This window comes from Bactrocera tryoni, chromosome 5, assembly GCF_016617805.1.
Source record: "Bactrocera tryoni isolate S06 chromosome 5, CSIRO_BtryS06_freeze2, whole genome shotgun sequence".
Taxonomy (NCBI): Eukaryota; Metazoa; Arthropoda; class Insecta; order Diptera; family Tephritidae; genus Bactrocera; species Bactrocera tryoni.
The window spans coordinates 23,489,034-23,513,342 of NC_052503.1; the positions used below are offsets into that span (position 1 = coordinate 23,489,034).

The following is a 24,309-nucleotide window of genomic DNA, read 5'->3' on the forward strand; positions in this document are numbered from 1 at the left end:
CGCAACATTCGTGCATGTGCTAATTGTGGTTTTGCCATTTGACATTTTTTCCATTTTTCTATTTTCACCATTTTTTAGACTTTGTAGAAACTTTTAATTTTATAATGCCTGATTTAGAGACATGTGTTCGCATTAGCTTACTGTTTGATTTCTAGAATCAGAAAAATAGTTTGGGTAACAAATGATTATTTTTGGTCTAATGTGTTTGACATGTGTGCTCCAATGTTTTTTATAGCTTCAATAATCAATCGCACTAAGTTATGACAAAATCTGTATATTACTTGGTTCCTAGTTGGTTCCAAATCTCGTTTAATATTTAAAGGCTCTACCAACAAGATCGACGTGATGCCGGTATGAAATTAAATTCTAAAATTTGGTCCAAAACGGTTCTGTGGTTTTTTTTTTTTTTTTTTGGTTATGTCGATAATTGAAAGCAGCCATTTATAAGTTGAAAAAAAATTTCGACCAAATGTCTGCCATGGCTCCATTTATATCTCTCCACCCATTTATGTCGATGCTGAGGCATTTCAGTTGTAATTTTTGCTATTGTGAGCTCCTAAGAATATTGTCCTAGAGCACCTCGAGCGTTGCTGGTGGTAGACGCTTTTGTTTTCAAAACTTATTTCTACATAAACTGGGGACCAAATCATCTCTTTTCAATTGGAACATATATAATTTGAACAACGCGTTTCGTAAAACTTAAATCAGTAATCCAAAGAGAGCCCACTTTACAGACAATGCATGCACTACATGTTTACGGTTTGTGACTTATTGGTTCTCTGCGCCAATATAAATGCAGTCATATTCTATGGAAATGAACCTAATCATATCAAGCAGTGAGTCCGAGAATTAACCAACTAATTAATGCGATTTGAGGCCGTTAGAATGGCGTATGAGGGGGAACGTGAAGCCAATGGTTTGTGTTGATAAAAAAGCTCCGATTAACCGACTGTTAACTCTGACTGTTGGTTAAGAAAACAAGGATATTGGCATGAGGCTTGCTATGTAGGAAACAGTGGCGGGAAATTGGGATTGGCTGACGGAAGAGACTTTATTATAAAACAAGATCACAGTGGGTGTATGACTAAACTTCAAAATTCTGAGTACCATAATATGTATTTTTAGTAATAATATTGGCCACTTCATTAATTTGAAAACAAAACTAGAAACTTTTCCAAATTCAAAATACCATAATATTCTTAGTAAAAATATTGGCCACTTCACTAATTTGAAAACAAAAAAACAGATTTTTTTTTAAATATTTTTCCACCTATGAAACGTCCGTTTTTCAAAACGGTGGGTTAATCCCCAAACAATTCACTACCAAAAAAAATTTTGGATTTTTTGAAAAATATTGAAAGGATTTCTTTGAACAGCTAGCATTATTTTTATTCAAGGCCCTTCAAAAATGTATTAGAAGCATGTCCAACTTTTTTTGTAGAGGTAGCCCTGAAAAATTGTCATCTTCCATTGTAGTTATAGAGATTCATTCTGAGCACATTTGTTTGTCGCACAATAACAATAAAACTGTTATTATATACTTTAGTCTGAATCAAACGGACAACTGCTTCGTATATTAGTTATTGCTAACCATAAAAACTTCATCCACATTTTGGTGGCATATTGCAACCGAAGTACATATCATATGCAACTTTTTTAGTCCAAAAGCTTTCATTATCAAAATGTCTTGTAAAATTGAGGCTTTGCAATGCGATCTGTGGTCTAATGCGCTCACGCTGTCTGGTGACATGAAATATATCTTCATACTCTCAATTCTATTTAACATTCATTCTGTGAATGGTTATTACCTTTTTGCCGGTATTTTTTAGAACAAAATTTTTTTTTAATATTTTCTTTTATTACATTCCATTGAATATTTTCAAATTATGGTTAAAAAAATTTCTGTCGAAATGGAACTATAATTTTTTCCCTCGAACAATCCATCTCCCCAAAAGCCTAGAATTCAAACTAAATCCAACCAAACCTTCTACTATTTCTTCCAAATATGTATTTTCATAAATATTAAAAATGTAAACATTACGATTCTTGTTAAGTGAAAAATTAAAATTTCTTTTATCTTTCTATAATTTTATAGCGAAAAATATTCTAAGCACTTCTGTATAAAGAATTTTGCTTTGAAGTGAAAACACTCTTTTAGAAATTGGTTGCTATTTTAATAAACTTCTCGTGAAAAATAAGCTGGACAAAGCAAAAATAAATATAAGCAGAATGTAGCAGAAGCTACGCCATTAAAGAAGAAGAAGAAGTAAAAGCTTTAACTTATAAGAATGATACTTATCCTATTCAAATAGTATGCTTACTAATGATATCATAGAAAACAATTTCAAAGTAAACCGCAAAATGTTGAGCTTCACAAAAAAGTTAGTTAAAACAAAGACGGTTATGGATAGTAGTTTTTATTAAATAATCTTTTTTTACGTTAGAAAGCAATTAAACTTTTAGAGAGATATACCGGTACATTCTACTTGCCTTGCCTAGTTTTTTTAATTATTTATGGTATAGCGATTAGTTTGGAGCGAAGGAAGAGGTCATTTCGAAATAAATTAATTAAATTGTATTTAAAATAGTAAAATTTATTTTAATAACCTGAGCAGGGTATATAAAGTTACAAAGTATGTAATACGTAAACAAAAAATGTCGAAGCCCTTGTAAAGTATATCAATAAACGATTAAGTTGATGAACTGGGTCATGTCTCTTAGTTTTTGTGTCCGTACGCGAATTAAGTTTTTAGTCTTTAAGATATTCATATAAAATTTCGTACATGTTATTTTCTTCTCCAAAAACTGCTCATTTGTTGAAAGTGCCGGAATCGAACCACTATAGCATATAGCTGCCATACAAACTGCACGATCGGAATCAAACGCTTGTATGAAAAACTTTTCTATTTGACAAGTTATATTCTCGCAACTCTGCGCAAAGGATTTTCGGTGCCAACACAGCAATTTCCGAAGATATTGTTCAGATCGTACCACTATAGCATGTACTTGTCGTACAAATTTGTCGAACAACATAAAGTCATTGCATGGAAAACGTTTTTATTTGACAAGCTATTTTCAAGAAATTTGGCATAGATAAATACCTGAGGCAACGGTATAATCTCCAAAGAAATTGTGTGAATCGGACTACTAAACGCTAAAGCTGTCATACGGGCTGAACGATCAGAAACATATTTTTTTTCATTTGTTAAGATGTCTTTACGAAATTTAGGATAGATTATTCTCGAATCCAACACTATAGTCCCCAAGAGAATTGTTCAGATCGGATCACTATAGCATATAGCTGCCATACTAATCGATCACACTCAAGTCCCTAAAACTGACTTATTTGACAATATATTCTCACGAAATATTGCGACAATAATTAACCAAGGCAACGCTATAATCTACTAACAAACTGTTCGGATTGAACTACTATAGCTCTCATACAAACTACCCGATATCTCCTAATTTCTCTTTGAAGGTCAATATTACAATTACATATAATTTAATAAACATATTGATCATAGTTATACAAGTATGTATATTTATAGAAATATCTGTTGATTTCGCTTAAACCCAAATCTCACATGTAAATTAACTGTAAACTTGCTGTGCTTTTCTTCAAGATAATTAAGCAAAAATAAACAATTATATTTACAACCTAGTATGAACTGGCTAATGGCGCGTCGTCTACGAGTGCAGTGGCTAAATTTCTAGACAAATATTTAGATTCACAATTGTGCTTATTTACAATGCGAGTGCATGCACCGTTACATACTAGCACATGTAAGTGCCAATTTTTTCCATTTATATTTTGAGAATTTTCATTTAAGCCAATTTTTCCTTACAAAATAAATAAACTTGAATATTTATATACTATTACAAACATATACAACAGTGGCGCAACGCTTCATTTCATCTCCTAAGCGACCCCAAAAAAGCCGCTGCCAACCACAAGTCAAGTGAACTATGAAGAAATAGTAAATAATCGCGCAATAATCGTGCGCTGGCAGCAGCCGGTGGCGTTTATTGTTGTTGTTATCTGTATGGATCATCAATAATGTGTATGCGGTCACCCTTTATATGGGAATAAATCGATTAGGGTATGATGTAGATACGAACTTATGTTTACATAAATACGCCCATATCGTGTAGTAAACAATTCGTCAGCGAAAATCATGCAAATGGTGTCATAAATGTATATCAACTTATACTTATATGTATAATATGGTAGGGTGTCCGCAGTTTTAAGTTTACTTATTTCTTTTCTGCAAACGTGCGCTGAATTTCAATTTTTGCCTTAAAATGTTATCCAATTGAAACATTTTTTTTTATTTTCCATTTAAACCGTGCCTAAAGCACTTTACTTCTACCATATATTTGCATCTAATTTTTTAATTTTTTGGTATAAATCTTTTATATGTAAAGCCACTAAACTTACTCCGTGGATAATAAAATATTCTAATAAAAAAATTTTCGCTCCACTAAAGAGGTCTTTAAATTTTTTTTCATGAAAACATTATTTTAAAAGTTATGTGCAGTTAAATTTATACATGGAAGATCGTTAGAGTATTCATATGAAGCGCCTAATACATTATTTGTTACTCATACGCCATGGTGTACTGTACGCATGCTTAGAACATTATATAAAGTTCTTGTTTATGTTAGATTTTCTGTTGTGCAACTTGAGAGTTAAGCGTTTGCTGAAAAAATTCAATATGGGAAATAACGGATACCCTTATATACCATCCTTTTAGGTATATTTATACTACAAGTAAAAGCAATGTTCCAAAATTTACAATTTATTTATTTACAATACGTTACGGATGTTATTCTTTTGTTTTGAAAATATTCAATGTGATTGACAAATAAACTAAACTCAAGCTTGATGCTTCCGTATTTTTCATAGAAACCGTTATACACATATATATGGGTGTATAGGTGTATTGTATATGCATAGGTGTCTAGAAATAATATTTTTTGACTTTTAACGTGCAATTTTATTACTTTTAAACAAATATTAGATTCATGATCCATTAGGCTATAATGCTATATACGTATGTATGTTTGTATGTATATACAAGTGCAATGAATCATTGTCACGAGGAGGCTCGTTCTGCAATCCTGAGATTGTTTCAATTGCTTGGTTATACTCTTGCTATGCTTAGTAAAGAGAAGCAGATTAGGAGGGTTTTCAAATGGTATTTCTGTCAATACTTTCCAAAATTCCCATTTAATATATCGATAAATTGATTTCAGTTTTTATTTTTCTTAGCGAAAAACATTTTTTAGGTAGCGTGAAAGGATGGGTATAAGTAACTTATATGCGTTGGTTTAGCGATATTTGAGAGGATCGATATAGAAAGATCTATAATTTATTGATTCGTCGAAAATAATTGTTTTTTTTCTACTGAAATTTTTTTCGATAGCGTAAATGGTTAATCGATTTATCAAACTGTCAATGTATCGATGAATAAATTTTAATAACTTTTCTTCTTCTGATAAGAGCGTTTTTTGGAAAGCTAAGATTAGTCAATCGATATTAGAAATCGATAAATTATCGATTATTTTAATTTTATTGTTTAAAGCCCGTTTTGCTAAGTGAGGTATTTGATAAAATGTTTTTGTCCAAAATACTTGAGTCACTTTGGCTACAGCATACTGAATGGATATGCAAAATCGATTACCTTTCACTCGATAACTCAATATATTTCGTGTTTTTTGTTATTTTGAAATATATTTTGATTAGCGTGATCAGTGAAGCAACGGTTCAGCGGTTTAGAAAATCGATTATTTATCGATAAGTCGATAATAATTATTCTTCTTATTTCGTTGGAAAATTTATTTGATTCGCGAAACTATTTTGGCATTGGATCAATATAAAAAATCGATAATTTATCGATAAATCGATTTAAATTATTATTATTATTTTTATCGTGTTTGGTGAGCGAAAGACTAGGAAATCACTATAAAAATGGCAATTTAGCGATATATATATGTATATCGATTATTTGTATTCTAAGGGTAAAAGCACTTATTGCTGTTGAAGAGACTAACTGCCCAAAGAAGCCTTATATTATATAATGATTGAATGATTTGAAACTGGATAATGGTTCACAAGGAATTTACTTTCCGATTGCTTGTTCAATTCTTTATCCCTTTTTTTCAAACTACAGCTATTGGAGAGTATTTATTAGTTTATTTTGCTCACTTTTAGTTACAAACATGAACACAGGTAGTGCTTCAAAAAAAGTTTTCCAAATCAACCTGAAATTTTCCTAAATTTCATTGACAATTTCCAACATGCATTTAAATGTTTAATGGAATTGAAATAAACATTAACTATTTGTTAAAATTTCTAGTTGATTGCACAATTGCAACTCTGTCAAGCTGTCAATATGTCGTCACCCACTAACATAGTTCGAGTGGCAGACTGAATAGCACATCAGCAGTCAGGCGTAAATGCATTACATTTCAATCAGCAATGGCAATGCGGAATTCTTCTTGTCATAAACATGCACACACATACATAGACATATACAAAGACACGTGCATATGCTTTCTTCATACTCGTTGCATTTACAAATCATGCACATTATGGCCGGCAACGACGGAAATATGCATCCACCTCACTTTGTATGCTTGTACATGTGTGTGTATGCGAGTGGTTGTTTCTAGGAAATCGGGAAACATGGAAAATTTTACATTATTTATTATAAATTTGCGCTTATAATTTATATATTATTACAGCCATTTGAACATAATTAAAAATGCATTTCTTCATTGTATGCATGCTTGGAATTTTCCGCCGTCTTGTCGAGATTCTTTTGAGCTGTTTCGATTTAGATCGCTTAGGTAGCGCAGCTGTCGAAATTTTCCGAAACGCAATTTTTACTATTTTTAACTGACTTAAATGAAATGCTTTGAATATATTGTCATATAAAAGAGTATAATACTGAAAAATTCTTTATAAGTTTTTGGTAATAATTTATAAATTAAATATAGAAATTTCACTTTCATAAAATTATTAAGTATTTGATAATGTTTTTTTTTTTTGTTTTTAATATTTGTTACTTACATATTACCCATTTTTGGTATTATATGGGCATATTGGAGAAAATTTCCTTACACGCGTTTTCGATTTCGAATCGGTAAAGATTTATGTTATGAACTAATTTTCATTTTCGACTCGTTCTTTATTTTATTTCGACTTGAAAAGTAAAATAAATTCCTTTCTCACTTATTTAATGGGCACGCTTATGTTAAACTTCGAAATTATCAAAATTATTTTCTGTTTTATATCGGTAGTCTATATCTTTAAAAATAATATACTTCAATTTTAAATCGGTCCATATCGATTTGACATTTATCGTCATTTACTAAGTTTTGTCTGATTATGGATAGCGTATTCTCGGCTACAATATACTCTAAGTAATCATTCTCATTACCTTCAACAATCTTTTTCAACTCTTTGTACAACCACGAAAGCTTGTGAATGAGAAAAAATTATTCAAATGCTCTGCATTTTTCAATACTCTAAAGTTAAGTAAATACAAAACGAACTTTTAAACGGCTAAAATCAATAATTATTAATAATTGAATACCAAAATTAATATACTTAGCTTTGCCATAAGTTCTGTTACAAGTTCTGGCCGTTATAAAAATGAAACTATAACACATTTTTTATTAAAGTTAGTATTAATTAATAATGCATATTCGAAGGTGTCAGCTTTTGCTTTCATACAAGCCTTAAAACGATTGACCATTGATCAATTGCAACTGGCACAGTTGCTTTTGACATCGACGACGCTGCCAAAATCAAAGATTTCTTGCGACTCTTCACATTTCTTTATGGTATTCGGCAAGCCATGCTCTCCAACTCTGATCACAAACTATAGTCCAGTTGATTCAAATCCGGACTTCGAGACAGCTGCAACTAAGAAACTAGAAATATCGCCTTTTAGCCACTGCTGTGTGGTTTTTGCCTTGTGTGCTGAATCAGAATCTTGCTGGAGCAGAATTTTGGTGGAAGATCCACTGCTTTCCATTGAAAGCATAACTGCTTTGCCACTCCTTTTAAAATATGTTGCTGACACACTTTTTTATAGAAGTGAAGAAATATATGCCTTTACGGGAGACTTCCCACCAAACCATTACAGCAGTTGAAGGTGACCACGTTTTTTTTTTGTTTTTTAGGTTTTTTGTTTGTATTTGATTTATCTTTGGAATACGATTTTTTGCATATTTGAAAGTCTTTGAGTAGATTTTGCCTTTTAGATGATTAAAAATGGCTTCAGCAGTGAAAGAAGGACTCTTTCGTTGCCGGTTGCCACTGAGGAATTCGCTGTTATTTGCTTCAAGCGTGTTTACCAACGCTTCAACTCGAATTAGTCCTGACAATGATCTGTTCGAATTATGCATATTCCTGTTTTTTTAGGAGATTTCTGCGAAGGCGCTTGCGAAAACAACCATATCTCTTTCTGAACTGTACTGGTTTTTGGAAAGACGTAAGTGTGATAGAAAACATTGTCGAAATACAATTTTTTGAGAAGCTCAGAAGTTTGAGTTTTTTCAACACTTACATATATAAAGCAATGACCGCAATACCATTTTCTTCTACTATTAATGTAATGAGAGCAAAATCTGATTATTATACTATATGAGAGTATACATTGTATAAAAAACAACGGCACATTTTTCTACGTATGTAATTGAAAGAATTGTAACAGAATTTATGACAGGACTAAGTGCGTATGCTCACGATCTGGTTTATGGTTAAAATGAATTTTTGTTCTTTTAAGGTATAATACCTCAAGGAATGCCGAGATGAAATTTGCGAATGAAGGCCAGAAAGATATTTTTCTAAAATTTTCGAGTCTCCTATTTTTCGAAAATTCCTCGAATTTTCAAAATTTTGAGTGAAATTTGAATATAATTTAATATTCAGTCTCTTAATTTTTGAATATTTTATAATGTTCAGTCTCCTGTTTTTTCGAAAATTCCTCGAATTTTGCAATTTTTGAGTGATGTTTGAATATAATTTATGTTTTCGAAATTTCTTCGAATTTTTAAATTTCCGAGAGAAATTTGAATATAGTTTAGTGTTCAGTCTGCTATTTTTTGAAAATTCCTCGAATATGAAAAGAGGAAATTATAAGTTTTTATTCATTCTGTGAAATTGTTTTTTCTATTCTGAAAATTATATTTATGAATTTATTTAATAAATATTTAAAAATAAAATACCTTTGCATATTTTAAAAATTTTATTTTTTTGATCACATAATCGTTTCACAGAAGTTGGTGTCTGGTGAGCAAGATTTCTACTTAAAATTCAACATCACCTGCAAGAATTATTAAAAACCGCGATATTAACGGGTTATACAACGATTCCCTGTCGTCATTCAACGACCACATACGAGCTGAATATTTGATAGATGCTTCGAATATGCATTTTTATGATTATTTTTGAAATCAAAAATCGATTCTTTGTATTCGTTTTACAACATAAAATGGGCACGATACATAAACATATGCGTGTTCTTAATCCTCCATAATTTATATAGCTAAATACCGTTAATGCATGTAGTCACGTCCATAAGGAAATGTCTTAAAAACACAGGCATTAATAAATTAATATCCATCGGCGGTCGTAAAATTAAGAAATTGTGAACACTTTAATATTCAATAAGACACTTTTCGATAATAAATGGGCGGGGACACACACACACACACACATATATATATATATATGTATTAACATACTCAAATACATAGTCACATGTATTTTTGCAGCGTCGTTCCATTTTGTTCTCCATAAAGCATCTTCGCTTTGTGACTATGGGGCGTATCTGGCCTGTGGGCCACAAGCGCTTCGTAGACCCGGTGACGCCAATGCGCCAGCAATTAATCTCCTTGAAAATAAATAAGTATACATTTACATTTACTTCTACTATGCGGCCTACACACACACATACACATTTACACATATGTAATATGTAAAGTGTTTGGTGGTGGCTATTCGAGCATTCTCGAAGCGAAATAGTGGAACCTTGAATTTATTTTCAGCTGCTTAAACTGCCAATGAGCTTTTGTTCTAATATTCGAAAATTAATGGTAGTGAATATTGTGCAATTGCATTACAACATATCCACTCCGCGTGCGTCATTTAAGTTGGCACTTGAATGTTAATATGCGTGTGTGTATGGGTGTGTGTGTGATGAGTTTACAAAAATAAATTTAATAAATGAGCTTAAGAGTGCTGACTTTTTTCCAATTTATCTAAAAGAAATATTACTTTGATCGCAGTAATAAAAAAAAATAATGTTTTTGAAGGAATTTTGATTATTCGTGGAAGATGTAAAATTAAGGCTTAATTTCGATTCAACAATTTTATTTTTTTTTTATTTTTATTCTTTAAAATGAATCAAAAAAGTGAAAACAATTAGTATTTTTGAAAATATGGGCAATCTTAGAATACTTCGAACCCCAAAAAGTATTTAGGTATAATGCTTACTTTTGAATTTTAAAATCAAATGTTTTTTTTTCATGTCTCAAATAGTTTCGGGTGCTTATTTTTTAGTTTATTGTTATCGGTTCCCAATCTTTTAACGTATTTTTAACGTACTTTTAACGACGTTGGCTTCAGATTATGTTAGAAGAATTTTTCTGAAAAGGCTGAACTTTTGGATGTGCAATTTTCACACGACATTCTTATATTCTTATATATTTGATTCAGATTCGATTAGAATTATATATTTTTAGAGAACAATTTTTTTACCTTTCTAAATTAGTTTCACATTTCTCAACATATTATAAAAGTATTTTGGTGTAATATTAACTTCTTGATAAGTTTAACTATTTCGGTCGACAGAACTTCGACTAGAAATGTCTTCCATTTAAATGGTCCTGCTTAATAGCATTTTCGCACGGGAGTTAATTGATCAAATAATCAGCCTTTGCTCGATTAAATCGCTAATTTAGATTGATTAACCATAAAAAATAATATATTTTTTTACTACAATAATTCTTAATCAAATTGAAATCGATTTCAAACTGGTTTATCTCTGCCGGTTGTTGTCCAAACTGTAAATAAGGTTGTGTTTATTGATAAAATAGCAATCAGCTGATGCGTTTTAATCATCGAAAAAAATACAAAAAGCAGACTACTTGTGGTTTTCGAAAAAAGGTCCGATCGACTTGAAATTTTCACACGATCTTTTTATATTGGTAGATGAATGACTTCTAACAATAATTTCGATTTTTTTTGTGTACATAAACAGCAATTCTTCCCACATTTTGCGAAAATCATAATTTTGCCTACTTATTCGATCATACATCTATTATTATTCATCTATTGTAATGACTAATAAATTTTTTAGTTTTTGAATGTAAGATAATTTTAAGCAGAATTTCGGAAGTCGTGTATGGGATCTATGGAATACATTTTTTTTCAAAATTAATCACCAAAATAAAATGTCTCTTCTTCAACAAAATACTCTAACTTCTGAGTGGTAGAATGAGCTCTTCTAAATATTTGTCAAAAGTATTATGGGAAGAAGGTATAGGGATAGATAGATAGATCTCATTAAATATGAGGCTTAAGCCAACTTAGTGAGTGGAAAATTGGTTGACTGAAATCGTTCCTTTTTACCGACCTTAAAAAGGAGAGAAGCTAGCGTAACTGGTTAGATCATAGTAGCCTTTTAAGTGCAATAAAAGTTCTAGTCTTCGCTTGAGGCTCAGTTACAAAAGAATATTCCTAGAAAACAATGCTGGCAATTTATAAGTTTTATTTGGTCACTTGATGTCATCGAAGGTGAAGCAGGCTGAACACAGATTTGCTAGTTTTCGGTTAAAATTTAGATCAGAAGTTTCTAGCTGAAGGATTTGAGTTTTTTATGCTTCATCTTTATGTTGGTTTGCTATGAATTTATTTTACTTATTTAACTAATAAAGTATAATAAGAATAATAAATTTACTGATAGTAGTCTTAAGTATATAGAGCGACTAATTGTTGTTTAATTATATTAGCTACTGACAAATGTTTTAGAATTTTCCGTTTTTGCTGAGTTTTTTTCAGATGGAATTTCTCTGTAACAAAACCAAAAGAACTCACGTAATATCCTTCAAAGTCTTTGCATCTTTATATGCTAACAAAATCTTTAATCGGTTCCTTCATAGATTCATGCCCACAAGTCGAGTCTACTTAACTGAAATAAACCTACATTTTTATTCACTCAAAGCCTCTAACCACTGCGTCCTCTGACTGAAGCTTTTTTTAACTTACTCAGTTTTATTTTAATACAACAAAAATAGTAAATGCCATAGATACCACTGACGTAATAACTCATTGTATTTTGAGCCATGTGTCGTATTAGAAGCTGAGGTTTAAGTATGTCCTTTTCGTATATCTTGGAAGTTACAGACATAACCGACTTCTAAGAGGCAGTTGTGTTCTAGTATGGTCTTTTGACTTAGCGGAAGCTGTTTCCAATGTTAAATTAAAAAAAAAATATAATTTCATTTTTTTTGATGTGCTTCCAAGTTACTTTACTTTAGAAGTAATTTATGATTATTTCATAAAATCAAAACAATCAGTTACATATATGGTATAAAATTGAACACTGGGTCTACGAAGGTGCGTATTTTTTGTCGTCATGTTATTGAGCTTATTTGACACAACAACAATTTTTTAGGAAAAATATTGTTTCTTAAAGTAAAGGTTACTAAATTCCAACTCGAATACCATTTTTCTCAGAGTTTGCTTTGACGTAAAGAGGAAAATAGTTATATTTCAGGTTTTTATAGTTTTATTTGACGTTATATTCCAAATTTTATTTTACGACGCCTCGGAAGTGTCCATAGTGTACCCAATATATACATATGTCGCCACCTAAAATACAAAATCACGTAACAAAATTGAGTTTTTTATTATTGTTTTAATTTACGATTCGCAGAAGATTTTAAGTTTCCGCTAACAGATATAATCAATATATAACCACTATATAACCATTTTATAACCAAAACTCAACAATTTTTTTCTATGGTTTCTTTATATCGTTTTTCTTATGCCTGCAAGTATTTGAAAAGTGATTTTACATCTTTTGCTTTTTAGGTGACGATGTACTGCATGTATATAATATATTCAAGAATACATATGTATATCGTATTCCAGAGCAATATCTAAATAAAGCTCATAGTTCAGGAAAAAGACAGAGAAAAGGGAAAAAATATTTCATGCGAGTTTATTTGTGTGCTTCAGTGTTTCTGTGTGTGTCTGTGTTGGGTAAGTGCAAGCCATGCGTGTGCCAGTTTAAAGGCATAAATTACAACAGGCAATAAATTATGCATAAATGTATTGCCGCGCTGTCTTATATTCATATACATATGTGCCACATTATTTGCCTCATATAAGATAAGCGCTGCAGCTGCTTGCACCACAATGTTGCAGCCGAGACAAATATCTCACATTTCTATTTAAAGTCTGGAGTTCTAGTGAGCTTTTCCTCGGCCAAGCAACATAAAAACATACTTATATATAACTATATATGTATATATATATACATCAATGCATGCATATGTGTAAGTGTGTATGAGTTCACTGAAGCACTGAATATACACACTATGTTGTTGGTTATCATTAATATGTATTCATTACACACTAGCCACTTAATTTAAATGCTCGTAATGAAAGGATGCTGATCACTTGGCGCAGTTGGTGTGTGTCTTCGGGGCAAACACGCTGCCGGGCGCAGCGCTTTCTTGGAAAAACCAACAATTACTTATAAGTGATAACATGCGCACGCCAGTGTGTGTGTGTGTGCGTGTGAAGGAGAGTTTAAGTGCGCGCATGTGTGTGAGTGTGTGGCTGCAATAAATTTTTCATTTCGCCCACAATTTATCTTAATACGGCAAGTGTAGCAGCTAACGCAAACAACAACAAGAATAACAAAAACATTAATAACAACAACAATAACATTAATAACAACAACAACAACAATAACATTAATAACAACAACTATAACATTAATAACAACAAAAACAACAACAACAACAGTGATAATAACAACAAATTGTGGTGAATATACTCGTAAATTATCAGACAATCCAGAAACAAGACAAAAGCAACAACACAAGCTAACTCGTGGCTAATGAAATTATGCAGCCATTCATGAAAATGAGCTAAATTACGCTAGAATATGCTAATAAAAAGCATTAAATTGAAAATTTGTATAGATAATTCACGTCCATATTTACATTAATAGTAATATACCCGTACATACATGCACATTTATGTATATTATTTATTGAATTTATTGTATTCCTGGTTGGTGTTTTTGTTGGCACCTTAATTGCTACAATTGCTGGCCAAACAATGTTGCCAACTAAGTGAATTTGTCGAAAACAAATCAATTTCGGCAGGGGCTCCAATTAACGTCGCTCAGCGTGATGGATACTTTTTATAAATTTGTTGCTTTTATAGTGTAATTTTCATTAAATTTATTTGAACTAAAAACAACGTCATAGCACCGCTATAAATTGACCTAAAGCTCAAATATGTTTGTAAATAAAATATACTGTTTATATGGCATTGATGGCAGGGGCGCTTGAGCGTTATATGTTGGCTGCGGTAGCCAAGGTTGGGAGCGATAAACTATATAATATATGGAGCAAGATTTCATATTTTAGTTGTTCATCTTTCTGTAATTCAACAAAGGTTAGGATTTACACTCTCTGAAAACCAGTGGCATTTCCAAGGTCAATATTTAAAGTAGCCACATTTGGATAAAGGAAAGCTGCCTTTATTCTAAAAGACCATTATTTCTGACGTGATTTTCAAACCAGTGTTTACCACATGCCCGTTCTTTGGTCTATGAATCTACAAACAGTTCAGGCCTTATCACTAAACTACTAAAAATTCTGTTAAACTCGAAGTTATATCAGCAGACAACAATAGTTTCAAGATTATTCATAGTAGAATACTCGATCTCAGTCCTGTGCACTTATTCAGGTTCTAACCTGAAGGCAAACGTTTGATTTCTAATACTTTTTCCTTAGAAACCCACTATTTCGATCATATTTCGGTTAAGTTTCTTAAACAAGAAAAGTCAATCTTTGGTAAGAGAAATGTTTCGAACACAGATAACTTTGATGCCAAGTTTTGTATTCGATACGAAGAAAAAAATTTTAGTAGCGAAGACTAAACTCGAAAGACAGTGTTCAAATATACAACTTTGGGTTATTACTTCTCCAATCATAAAGTTAAGAACATCAATTTTAATAGTTTTGTATTTATTTCGAATCGAAAACGTAAAGTGAAAATCTTCGAAATTCGATAACTGTGATTGTTCAAAAATGTTTTTAGAAGCTCTGCAGCATACATTTTTGCCGCCAGTAACTCCAAGTTTTGAACACCACTTTCGAATTACGTACAAAAATTTGTATAAACAAAATCATTAAGATCGAAAGACTATAACTTATAGTGCCCATACAAATTATAGTTAAAAAATTTATTTTTAGGTTAGAAATCATACAATTTAGCAGCGAAGCACACCATATTTTGAGCATATTTTACTTATGATGTCTAAGCCTAGTGTAAGAAAAATCGTTGAATTCGGATGACAATAACTCATAGCTCACATACAATTGTGCGTTCAAAAACAGCTTCGGAAGTTGTATAGTGTTCATTTAAGTAGTTAAGAACCCCAAACTTTGTACACTTCTTACTGAGAATGCATTAAAATGTTACAATAAAAATCATGCAGATCGGTGGACTATAACTTATAGCTCCCCTACATTTGATCGTTCGAAAATTAGTTTTTGAGCTATACAGCATCTAAAACAGCAGCTGAGATCTCCAAATTTTGCACACTTCTTACTGGGAATGTATAAAATTGCTACAATAAAAATCATGCTGATCGGTGGACTAAAACTTATAACTCCCATACAATAGATCGTTTGAAAATTAGTTTTTGAGTTATACAGCAGCCAATACAGCAGTTAAGAACTCCAAATTTTGCATACTTCTTACTGAGAATGTATAAAAATGCTACAATAAAAATCATGCAGATCGGTTGACTAAAACTTATAGCTCCCGTACAATTGATCGTTCGAAATTTAATTTTTAAGTTATACAGCATAAAGTAAAGCAGCACGAAGACCAATAATTATAAATATCATTTGGCTATAATAAATATTTTCGATAAAACTGACTATTGACCGCAAAACTAAATGCATTTTTCGAAAAAAAAAAAATTTGAAAAATATGAAATTTAAAAAAAAAATTTAAATATGAAATATTTGCTTAATGTTTATTCAAGCAACCTTGTTAGCTTGAGTAAAAGTTTAATTGCTTTGGAGGGTCATTCAGCAAAACGCTGACAGTTGTATCTAATTCCATTGAAAATTCGTCTGTTATAATTTTTCAATTATTTGATTTTAATTTACTTATAAAGATCAATGAAAATTAAACGTTAAATAAACAAAATATTATTAAATAAAAATTGCAAACCAAAATTCGCACATTTAAAAACAAATCTCGCATATGCAACCAATAAAAATATTTAAAAAGTGTTGAGCAAAAATAATTCAACAATAAACGCGTGTGTTTCTGATACAAAATAGATTTACGGTTATGAGCGCGAAATACCCAAACGCCACAAAGAATAACGCTAAAGTGATACAAACTCTTTGGATATAGAGAAATGTTTCTTTTTAAATATTTTTTCCATGAAATATACGTATGAATATGCATAGTGTATACATGTGTGTAAGTTCATTATTATAGTTACGATGATTTGCAGGCATTTCAAATATTTCCACAACAACGAGCAAAGTGAAAATTCGCAGAAATTCAAAATCAAAATAAACTTTTCGCGAAATACAATAAAATTTTAAAAAACATTGTGAGTGAGAAAAGAATTCACAAAAAATAATAAAAAAGGAACAACAACAAACAAAAAGTGAATAAACTCCGTAAAGATGCCGTTGGCTTTCAGCGCTTAGCGGCACTTTTTCCCCTTGCTCATTTAAGTGGGCGAACAAACTGCCAAAATGCCATTGAAATATTAATAACTTATTTAACACAACACAAATATTTTGTTCTGCAAGTGCGTGTTTGCGTGTGTGAATGCCACTTGCGAATAATCGCGTACAAAGCGACGGCCTCCAAACGGCAAACGCAAGTTACCCCACAACAGGTGGCACATTTTCCGCGAGCGCCAAAGCGAAATAAATAAATAACACACAGAAATTTTATGACAAATTGACAATTAAACAAAAGAGAAAGCAACAATTAATACGCTGTGTAACATATCAAGGTGAAAACTTACGCGACTGTTAGTTTGGCAAGCGCACGTGGCCACGCGTCGCTCAAAACCTTTGCACAAAAAGCTAATTGCGCCGAACTGGCGGTCCTCAACGAGCCGGAAATGATGAAGCACGACGCCGCTGCGAAACCTTTAGCCATTGGTGGACCGAGCGCAATGGCGCCAACTACGGGCACGTCCTCATTAAAGCGCGGCTTGTGGCGCAACCGCAGCGTGACCGAAACGCCCGTGTGCGCGCGTAGCCCCATCACGAAAGCATTTGATTTTCTGCCTTGGGGACGCGGCAAAAAGGCGGGCGATAAAACACAAACACAACAACAGCAGCAACAACAATCACTAAAACAGCAACAAAAAATCAACGCGACGTCAACGAACGCCAAGTCAACAAACAGCAGCGCTGGCGGCAACACAAACACCGGCAACAGCACAAGCAACAACACAAATGCGGCAGGCGCCGATAAAGATGCGGGCGTACACTATCACCGAAATATCTTTCGTAGCGGCGGCGGGCTCATACGCGACATACTCGGTGGCGATAAGTTGAACAAAGAGAAAGGCGCGCAGGAGCTGACGCTGAAAAAATCCAATCAACGCCTCAAACCCAAGCAAGTGGTCGCGCGCAATAAGAGTCTGGATATACACGAACTCATCAACACCGTTGAGAATGAGCTGAGCGCGGGGCAGCAGAAGAATGGGCGCAAACATTTTATGGACGACACATTTATTGAGAATATAATGCGCGCCAAGGAAGCCTACCGACAGGCGAACGACGAGCTGTGCGACGACGAGCAGGCCGGCAATTACCGTTATGTGGATGAGACGGACGAAAGTGAGAGCAACGGACGGCGACAAGCGCATAAAGAGCAGCGCGCGAGCGATGAGCAGCTACATTGCATGCCTTCGAGCAGCGGTGGCAATACGACTGCTGCGGCGCATGCACCCGCGCGTCACATACTCTTCAATGACGAGGACATTGTGTATCTGATAAAGAAAGAGCTGCCGGTCATGAGTAAGACAAAGCGCAAAGTATCAAGTCATCAAGCGGAGAAGGAACATCAGCAGCAACAGCAACAGCTGCAGCAGTATCAACAATATCAGCAGCAATCCTATCCACAACAGCAAGCGCGTGAGCGCGAACGTGAAAGAGACCGTGAACGCGGACGTGACCGCAGCGAACGCAGTGAAAGTGTGTTGAGGGCGCGCCTGAAGTTCAAGAAATTGACACCGGACGGCACACCGTTACCGCATCGCCGATCTACATCCGCACAAATGCTCAATCATAATCAGTATCACAATCAGAGCGAATACAATGGCGTCGAGTATGAACAACCGCACGCGCGCAATTATCAGCAATCGCGGTCGGTCAATGACAGCTACGCGCCGGCTGGCGATAATAGTAAACGCGGCATATTGCAGCGGCAAAACACTTCACCGGCGCTAATGAGTCTGGCCGGCGAAAGCGTAAGTGGTAACGGCAACGGAAATGGTGGTGGCGTCGCTTATGATGAGGATGCGTCACACCATCTGAGTCCGGAAAATCGTCGGCGCCATCATCAACTTTACCAGCGTGGCGAGCAGCGCGTGCAATTACAGCGCCGCAAATCCTTTACCGGCTATGACAATGCGCAGTTAGGCAACTGCAGCAGTAGTAGCAGTATGGCGAGTGGTGGTGGTGGCGGTAGTGGCGCGGGTAGCACTAACGCGCCTAGCGGTGAACAGCCCCGCGGCGAGAAACCGCGTAAGAAGCTCTCCTTCCGCGAACCAGTGGCGGATAAACCGCGTGTGCGACGACGCAGCTCGCCCCTGCAGCGCCCGGAAAGCGCTGGTGCTGAAGTTGCACAGGCATCTCCGGTTGGCAAAGAGTCAAGCAATCGGCTCACCATAGACGATGGCAATATTAGAAATACGAACGCACATAAAGTGAGCTGTGATAATTTGAGCGCCAGCAGCAGCAGCGCTGCCTTAATGCCATTACCTGATAACCGCAATTACGCTGCTCAGATTAATAATATTGCGCTGGATGCGGCGGGCTGCTGTTTTGTGGATAATGCGAATTTAACAATGGACTTTGAGGTGAGGCACGCTTACGCGATAGATCGTATATGATAATTGTATTGCTTGCGTGCGCTATTTGTTTAGGAAATTTCAATTAGAGTGTTGCGTAATATCGATAATTGGTCGTTAAGTAGATGAGGCTGTTGAGGGTTTTAAGAAATAACTCAATCTTAGAAAAGCTAAAGAAATTCCTGTTTTTCCGGGATTTGCCCGCCGAGCGTATGGTGATAACAACTAATAGAAAAAAGTTTAGAAAAATTCAATTAATTTCAAATAAATTTGTCTTTTTGTTAAGTTCTAAGACACCTCTATCTCCATTAAATTTTAAGCCCAAATTTTGTTTATTGTATATTTTACTAACACTCTTTACCTCTTCCTCTTTTATTTTTAGTCACAAGCGATGCGTATTGTACGCACCGTCGGTCAGGCCTTTGAAGTATGTCACAAATTTAATCTTCATAAGAATTCCTTGGATCACAACGACGAACGCTCGGATGTCTCATCCGAGTTACTCGATGTAGAACGCATTTCGGTACAACAGCTGACTGATGACGAGCTGGATAAAAAAGGTACGTTTAAGTAATGAATAGCATGAATTCTTTTAAACACAGTACTTATGTATGTATGTATTTCCCATTTATGAAATTATTCAAAATTTATATTCCCAATTTACTAAAAGTCAAAAGTTTTCAATTAAAATAGTGCTTAAAACCAAATCAGTTGATATTTCGATATGGTGGAAAAATACTAAAATGGACAAAAAATAGTAAAACTTTGTTAATAATTTTAAAATTCTTAATTCATTCTTCATTCTTTATCGTTCACCTCAAAGTAATCCGCCTTGGCCCCAATACACTTGTACCAACGTTTTTTCCATTCCTCGAAGCAGTTTTTAAAGTACATTTCCAGTAGAGTCTTCAATGCGCCTAGCGCTTCGCATTTAATGTCTTCAATTGACTCAAAATGATTTCTCCGGTGCGATCATTTAAACTTGCTGAATAACCAGAAGTCAGACGGTGCTAAATCAGGCAAATCCGGTGGTTGCGGCTCGGTATTGGTTGAAAATTTGGCGAAAACTCACGTAGAATAGAAGTCTTACTATTTTTTGCCCACAGTATTATTACTCATAAATTTTTAGCAAACTGGTGTCTTTGGGGCGCGTTTCATACAAATAAAGCTTAAAATTTATTTACGAAAAAAAATTAAATATTTCATAGATCTTATGCCAGCTTTGTATCGTACTTTTCTAAGTTAACTCTCACTAGTTTTCAGTTGAATTCCGCTAAATCAGAGAGCTGCAAAATTATTTCTTCGAACGAGCTCTTTAAAGACTATATTTTCACTAAAACGAAAGGCTTCTCGGGAGACAATGTTTTTATTTAGTGTTAGGATTCATCTGAACATATATTCGTTCATGTTCAGAACTACAAGAATTTTACAGCTTCATTTAGTAATTTTAAGGGGTCCGGGTGGTCTAGAACCCTCAAAATAAGGTTTAAAAAAAGAGCAATCGATTTAAAATTTTTACAGTTTATTTATACACTTATGAAAAGTACAAAAATATTTTTTTTTGTTAAATAAAAAAATGTTTATCAATAATGAAAATGGCGTCCAAAAAAAGCTATCTTAAAAAATTACTCCAGGTGCCGTTGTTGATTTTGACGATTCAGAACATCTGAAACATAAAAACCAAATAAATTATTAATCACTAGGAGTACAGCTATCGCTGGAACTACAACAAAAAAAATTGAAAATTAAAAAAATTTCGCGCTTTTGAAGTTCAGATTCTGAAAGCATCTATTTTTGGACCAGTTTTAGATCGAAAAAATCGAAGTTCTTAAAATTAAAATTTGATCGTAGTCCCGGCTATAGACATTGATCTTATAAACACCATATTAAAATTTCAAGTGACTCGGATGGATAGTTTTTTTTCATCAACGGCACGCCGAAAAGAGTATTTTTTAGATAAATGACGTACAAAGCATCCATTCATTGAGCCCCTTGACCGCGCGCTACCTGCTAAAACGACTGTAGAAGCTAAAATAATGTGAATATCCTTCCAAAAATTTTACAGTATATTCTTAAAGGACTATACTAAAAATCGATTTTTTGAAAATTCTAGACCACCGGGACCCCTTAAGATGGAGAAAGTTTACTCGGTTCTAACTGAACACTGTTCCTTTGGCACTCAAGCGGTGAGGCTAAAACGTAACTTGTCAAAGTTGATTAGGCCAGCAAAATCTGCAAGTCAAACGCATAAAGAGTCCAAAGTATACCCTTATCATACACAGCAGTGGCTCGCGTTAGACACAAAAGAAATTGCTCTAAATGATTTGTCAAACGGCATTGAAAATTGTTTTCGGCAGCGAGTTGCACAATTTCTTCACGGCACGCACAGCTGATGGCAACATTTGCGGTGTACGTTTGACGTCATCAGCTGAAAAAAAGCTTGTTTGTGTATTTTTCTTAATTTTTTTTTATGTTTGACATCAAATTTCTGCTACAACAAATCATATTTACTGTAAAAAATACAACAAGAATATGAATATAAAATTCGACAAAAATTTGGAAAAGTATAACGCTAATGCCACTTTGGCAAAACGCCTTGGGCAACACATCAATAAAAAAGCGGACCTCACAACCATAGCATCACCGCAACATCACATCTCACATCACTTTGACAGGGTTTGACTCCATCATCGACACTTAATGCCACATGAGCTCACACATTGCCGCCGAGCGGCGACACACATTGGACCCCCATACAATGGGCGATGCGCCGAGAACGCTTATTTTTAGCCGGCGGGTTGACAGATAAGCAGACAGGCAATGCACAGAGAAAGCGTTTCACGCGCATAAATTCACTTTTTGGCACAAGTAATGGCTTGATAAATAAAAAAACATTCCGACGAATATCATAACTGTGAAATATGTCGCATTTTTTGATGGCAATTCCATGCAGAATGCAGGAGGGAGTGTGTGTTGCGAGTGTATGTAGGAATATATGTGCTTCTGCGAGTGTCGATATATACTTATACATGTATTTACATTATTTTATATTATTTTGAGTGTAAGGAAAAGCAAAATTAGTCACCAGCATGAGTTCATAGTAATGAAAAAATAATAAAAATAAATTATTAAATAAATTTCTTTGTTGGTGAAATGCTTAAAAAAAATTTACAATTAACAAATTTAATAAAATATTTTTTTACAAGGAAAGAAAATTTGAAAAAATTAATAGAAAATGAATTTAAACGTAAAAACAAATTATTTTTCATAAAAAAATTAAATATGTATACATTTTTGAAAAATGTATAAAAAAAAATTAAATATGTAAAATTTTTTTTTTAATTTTACATACATTAATTTTTAAATTTTTTTCCTTGTAAAAAGTGTTTTATTAATTTTTTTAATTTGTTTTTTTTTTTAATTTTTTAATTTTTTTTTATAAATTTACATCTGTATTTAATTAAAAACTAAATAAAGAATTTTTTAGATTAGATTTTTTTATAAAATTATACATATTTAAAATTCTCAGAGGGAAAAATATGTAAAATTCGAAAGCAAGTAAAATATATTTTTTCAAAACAAAAATATAAAAATATTTTATTTAAAGTTTACAAAATATTTCAATGTATTTACTATAAAATTTGAAAACTAAATAAAACTTATTTTTTTATTCGAAAAGAAATTTTAAACAAAATGCTAAATAAAATATTTTTATAAAATTATAAATACATACATATATGTATATAATATTTTTTTAGAAAAAAACTTTTCAAAGTCGGAAAATTTCCAAATTATGCCTATTTATTATCGAAATCCCACTTGAGCATAACAAAAATATCACAAATACCCTCAACAAAACACAGGCTCAATCAAAAATATATACACACGCCGACCACAATTGCGCTACCACGTCATAACTAATGCAAAATGAGCTCATCCTTTTTGGCAATAATTGACACGCCAGCTTCATTTCATTTGTAGTCAAACAAAATTTCGACAATTTCTATTTTCAATTTTCCACTGGCGTTGACGTGCTGACTGTCGCCAGCAGCTAATGAAACTGTAATTTACGAGCTTGTTAGCAAATTCCAAACAGAGGCGAACATGAAGAAGAAGAGACAGAAAGAAATTGGAGCAATCACAGCTGTTGTCAACAGGCGATGTTTTGCAAATCTAATTTTTTATTATTTCCACTTTTCATAGCAATTCTTCTCTTTGAGCCGCAAGTCATTAAAAATTAATTATTTTTATTGACGTTTTGAAGACAGCACGCATGACCTTAGCAAGGACTCACATAGTTCTTTTCTGCCTTCGACAAAGTTCACATTTTTTGCGTTTGCCGTTAGGCGTTGTCGTTGAACCCACCACACCGGATGATGTCATAGTGGAATGACAGGCCTTTACGTGCGTTTTCGCTATTTCTAAATTCATATTTTGACAAACATAAAAATATGAAATGAAAATAATATGTTTTTATATTTTGAGTTAGTTAGGAGACATAAGCACTTAGCATTTACTATAATACCTGTTTTGGTTGTGACTTGGAAAAATGTAAGGTAATATATTAAAAGATTATATTTGGGTTAGTTCCAAATCATTCGAGATAATATTTTATTCATTATATTGGATCTTACAATATTTGTTTGGTCGAGTGCCTTCAAATTCAATTAAAATAATAATTTTCTATGATTTTAGAGAGAGTAGCTATATCACACGATCTTGATGGCCAATCGACCGTCCCAAAACGTGAAATATATGCTCACTCAAGTGTTTGGGAAGTCTTGCCGTCTTTTTGCAACCAAAGGTTGCCGAAATCACGAGCTTCAATTTCAGGCATCACATAGTCGGTTACGAAAACGGTCGCCATAAACGGTTTCGTTCTTACCGGCATCAATTTTCAAGAAATATGGACTGATGA

The 24,309-nt window shown here is 33.4% G+C and overlaps 1 protein-coding gene across 3 annotated transcripts in view; it reads left to right on the top strand.

Annotated features, from left to right (window-relative positions):
- Positions 1–24,309, top strand: part of LOC120777954 (capon-like protein) — a 319,841-nt gene that overhangs the window by 271,892 nt on the left and 23,640 nt on the right. For 2 of the 3 annotated variants that reach the window (XM_040109570.1, XM_040109569.1), the window contains exon 6: positions 19,774–19,951. In XM_040109570.1, the coding sequence (XP_039965504.1) occupies positions 19,774–19,951 (178 nt within the window). Of the gene's footprint in view, positions 1–16,964; positions 19,401–19,773; positions 19,952–24,309 lie in introns of those variants that run through there. The other variant, XM_040109568.1, reaches the window with a different exon arrangement.